A 4890-nucleotide genomic window follows, 5' to 3' on the forward strand; every position below is an offset into this window, starting at 1 on the left:
GGGGCTTGCGGGAGAGAGAGAGCACACAGGATGAAAAGGCAGATCTAATTTTATTTTTCTGTATGTGGACATCCAGGTTTCCTGTCCAACCCCTTCCATGACTACCCAACTCTCTCTAAAACTAATGGCCTCTTTTAATTTAGCCAGATAGATAGATAGATAGATAGATAGATAGATAGATAGATAGATAGATAGAGATACAACCTGATGAGGCAGAACCACATGGCATTGGGCAACTAATTGGGGGACCATCCCTGGGAAGGAATGATCTCCCTCTCTGAGCATCCCCCTTACAGGGAAACATCTCTATTGGCGGTGTCCTTGTCTGGGTTTTGTATAAGCAGCCATGTTGCTGAAGTGTTGTGCCTGAAGCTGTCCTTCCATTTAGAGGAGACCCAGTCTCACAGCGTGTTTCCTTGTCCTCTAGCCCTTTCTATCCTTCCGCCTCTCCTTGGCAGTGTTCACTGACCCTTGGGTGTAACGTTGTGTTATGGATGTGTCAGTTGGGACTGAATGCCCCCCAGTCAGCTGCTCTCTGTATGTTTACCAGTTGTGGGTTTCTTTAATGGTCTCCATACGTTGCAAAGAGCAGCTTTGATGACGCGTGAGAATTACCATTATCTTTCAATATAAAGATAAGTATGTGGAATTCAGAATTCAGGTAGGACTCATGCTGGCTTAGGAGAGTGTCCACTGAAGGGTCTCCTTTTAGACCTACCATCTTACTAGCCCGTGGTGGTTGGCTAGGTTTCCAGCATTAGGCATGATTGTTGAGTGGGCCTTAAGTCCATTTAGTCAGCTTTTGGTTATGGAAGGACAAGATCCGAGCCACCACTGTATCCTTAGGTATATTTTGCTGTGCTGGTTGTTTTGTGACTCCTGGGCAACACAGCTGGTAGTTCTTAGCAGCTTGCTTAGCACATTTGTCTGGACAGTGTCTCAGCTATGTTCGTTGCTGCCTATTCACAATACACAGGAAATGAAAACAACCCAAAAGTCAACTGACAAACGGACAATGAAAATGTAGGATATAAATACTGTGCAATACTGGTAAGGTGTAAGAAAAATGAAATCATTAGGGACTGGAGGGATGGCTCAGTGGTTAAGAGCACTGACTGCTCTTCCAGAGGTCCTGGTTCAGTTCCCAGCAACCCCATGGTGGCTCACAACTATCTGTAATGAGATCTGATGCTCTCTTCTGGTTGTGTCTGAAGAAAGCAACTGTGTACTCACATACATAAAATAAACAGACCTTTTAAAAAGAGTGAAATCATAAAATTTATAGGTAAGTAGATTTATAGGTAACTAGAAACAGACACAGAAAGACAAATGATCTCCATTAGCTGTGGTTCCTAGCTCTGAATCCTCAGGTGAGAGTATATGCCCTTGGGTAACCATAGAAACAAAGAAGGCAGAGAAGGCACAACATGAAGGAGCACTCAAGTGGGGACTGGAAGGATATAAGGGATAAAAGGAAACTTTAACTGGAGAGCAAGGCCAATATAACACAAGAGAGAAGGAAGAAAAAAATAACACTAAGTTTTTTGAAAGACCCATACGAAATTAGTTTATTTTTGTTTATCTGTTCTGCTTATACATATATGTATATACATATATAGTCTAACTGAAGATATGCTGCTTGGCCTGACAATGATGCCCCAAGAGCCATATACTATCTAACAAAAATTCCAACACCGTGTACAAAAAACGTTCACATTCAAGTTGTTGGTCAGAGAAATCCAAGGGACACATAAAACAATATAGGCTGTTGGCATTGCTCTTGGTTGTCTCCAAGAGACTGAAGGGAGGAAAATTCCTGTTTCCTGAAGACACCATGCAATTCAAGTACGGAACTCCAGAGAGGCTAGCTGGGTCTAGTCCGAGAGCCTCCTCGCTGAAGGCGTGGTTTTAGATGAGGGTTACTGTGAACTAAACAGAACTTCAGAGTTCGATCCATGATGAAGCATGTCAGTACTGTCTTGAAGGGCAGTACATGCTGGAGAATGAAGGTGTGATTTGTCTTGAAGACTCTTGTAGCCTGAAGTCTCCTCTCCACTCTGAACTGAGATATGCTCAGGAAGTAGAGAAGTCACCATGAGATGTTCTCAAAGTAAAAGGGAAGATTTGGGGGCATGCTCTCATGTTGTGTCCTTGGAGAGGCTCAGGGAACAGTACCAAGTCTCCTACTGAGCAGAGAAGAGGAAGCTGACATTTACTGATAAGAAAGGTCGTTTGCTTTCAAACCAGCAGCCAAAGGCCGGTCAAGGAAATATATAAAGGAGAGCCTCTGCTCCACTCTCAGCTGAAACCCTTCCTGGCAAGATGAGTCCCACCAGCTTCTTCCTCCTCACATTGCTCCTCGTTCTGGTGGCAGAAACAACGGCAAGGAGGCCCCGTGGTGAGTGGCAACTTTGTTCTATAAGAAAGATGTTTGAGAACAATATTCTCAAAAGGGTCTGCCCAGAGTCTACAGAATGCTGCCTTCCCAGGGCTTCTGACCCTGAAGGAAACTGAGTCTTTTCAAGCCTTAACCATAACCCTACTGTGAATATCTGTGACTTGACAAGCAAACTGCTGGCACTGAGGGCTGAGGGAGAATGCTGGCATCAGCATCAGGTCACATCCTCATTGTCAGGTGTGAAGGGCTGTTTGACAAGCAGATCACTGCAGTTTTAACTAGGCTAAAAACTCAGTGGCTTTATAAACAACAAAACAGCAACAGGGTCCATCCAAACACAGGCCCACAAGCAGCATGGCAGGGCAGGCTCTTGAGGGAGTCCTGATGCACAACTGGTGCAGAGCACACAGCAGGACGGACATAGAGAATGAGGCATGCTTTTCTCCCAACAGAAAAATTCTCCCAATCAGCTGAAGACTATTCTAGTGAAAGTTCTGAAGTAAGTATGGTGGGGAGTGGGCAGTGGGGAGTCAAGGTCTACCAGTGACAAACACAGCCAAAGTGAAAACTCATGGTGTTCCTTTAAGGCAAAAAGTCCAAAAAGCATGGTCCATGAGGAGGTCTATGAGGAAAAGAAGTTTAAACACAATGTGGTCGACAGTGACGAAAGTGATGACAGGAGGAGTGCCTCGGCAGGGGAGATAGAGAGGTCTTACGTGCGGAAAAAGGAAAAGCAACGGTTTGCACAAGAAATGGATAAATAAAATGGCTACGAAGAAACTGAAGACCTGGACAGAAATGATGGTAAGGATCTTACCAGGTATGGGGGATGCCTACTCCAGAGTTAGAAGTTGTGGGTAGGTTAGAAGTTGTGGGTAGGTACTTCCTGGGTCATTGTGGGACTGAGCCCTACTGTGCACACCTGGGGAGCTGTGGACTCTGACCTTTGAAAAGGTGGAGAAAGCACCTGGCAGAGCAGAAACCAGTACCTGAAGCGTGAACCATGTCTTCATTTTCTACCCTTAGTGTGCTTTCAATGTGTATTTCCCTTGTGTTAGCCAACAAATAAACAAATTTGGATACATCCTTTACAAGTGGACTTATCAGGCTATAGTACAAGCTTGTTGCTTCTTAGAATTTTGTTTGTCCCAAGCTGATTTCATGCTTCTCACAGAATTGAGTGTTATAGCACTATTCTCTTCTCATGTCCACACATCCCTCCTAGGATGTATTTATCCCTTTCAAAGACTAGAGGTCCAATAATTAGCTTCTGTTTCCCTCTCAATAAAATAAAAAGTATAAAAAAGAAAAGCCCCTATTCATGGCATGCTAAAGTCGTAGAATAGCAGTAATAAAAACCACAAGAACAAAGGCACCTCCCCACCTTACCCTCTACCTGAGAGCATCAAACCTCACAGGCTGGCCTCTCTCTCTCCCCAGGAGTCATACACTGTGAGTGAAGTTCCTCATGTCTTCAGGATGGAGACTCCGCGGAGGTCCCAGACATGGTTCACGGATTTATTTCATTTGCTTCTCAAATTTGTTTTTGAGATTCCTAAACCTGGTGGTTATGAAAATACCTTCTTCCCAATAAAAAGACAACATTTTGCATCAATAAGTTTTGACTCTTGAAATCTCTTTATGCTGCCAAATGGAGGGACTGGGTAGGATTCCTGGAATTAATGGTTTCACAATTAAAGGACGTGATCTTCCCGACGCTCTTCCTAGTTGGGTCTTCAAAGTGGGAACCTAGGAAATGCCCGAAAACATGTGTTCCAGTAGACCACGGCAAATTTCTGGTCTACTGGTCCCTCTGGTCCCAGCAGACCACAGCAACACATTCTTGCACTTGGTCCAACTCTCTTGCTCATGATATGTATTCTTTTAAGATCCAATGCTACTAAGTATGATACATTAAGTATGTACAACTTATGCAAAGAGATTATGCTAAAGAATGCCATCTATAGGGATGCGTGCCAACGGACCAGTTATAATGGCAAGAGAATGTGTCACCCAAGTGCCAATCCTCATTCTCACACACCTTTCTTTCAGTATTTAATGGGGATTCCAGGGAGTCAGTCCTCCAAGAGTAGAAATAATAATTTCAGAAATAATTCAGAGTAAAAACATCACAACCCTGAGCCTGAGGGATTTGGTTTCCATGTGTGCCACAGGAACAAGCTTACCTTCAAACAAACCTGTCTTTATTTTCTCTAAAATGAAATTTCCACTGTCAAAACATATGTGTTAATATATTAATTTTAAACCTCGTTACAACTTCATAGATGAAACAGACAGAGGCCAGGACACTTCTGTGACTCTGCAGATAGACATCACTGACAGGTTCTTGGTCAAGGACATGCTTGACACTTGTCTGAATGAGAGCAAATGGCAAGTGACCTGCCTGAGACGCCGTGAGAACAAGCACTCATGTCCAGAGGTCAGAACCACACCCCCAAGACTCTGGAGACCGGAGCCATCTCTTATTTCTT

The 4890-nt window shown here is 43.9% G+C and overlaps 1 protein-coding gene across 1 annotated transcript; it reads left to right on the forward strand.

Moving 5' to 3' along the window:
- The first annotated feature begins 2264 nt into the window (after positions 1 to 2264).
- Positions 2265 to 4011, forward strand: LOC116092511 (seminal vesicle secretory protein 6-like). The gene is made up of 4 exons (XM_031373746.1): positions 2265 to 2398; positions 2851 to 2897; positions 2986 to 3202; positions 3839 to 4011. Exons 1-3 carry the CDS (start codon positions 2323 to 2325, stop codon positions 3160 to 3162), a joined length of 300 nt encoding a protein of 99 aa, XP_031229606.1. The 5' UTR covers positions 2265 to 2322; the 3' UTR covers positions 3163 to 3202; positions 3839 to 4011.
- The last annotated feature ends 879 nt before the right edge of the window (positions 4012 to 4890 follow it).

This window comes from Mastomys coucha, unplaced genomic scaffold (genome assembly GCF_008632895.1).
Source record: "Mastomys coucha isolate ucsf_1 unplaced genomic scaffold, UCSF_Mcou_1 pScaffold15, whole genome shotgun sequence".
NCBI classification, from domain to species: domain Eukaryota; kingdom Metazoa; phylum Chordata; class Mammalia; order Rodentia; family Muridae; genus Mastomys; species Mastomys coucha.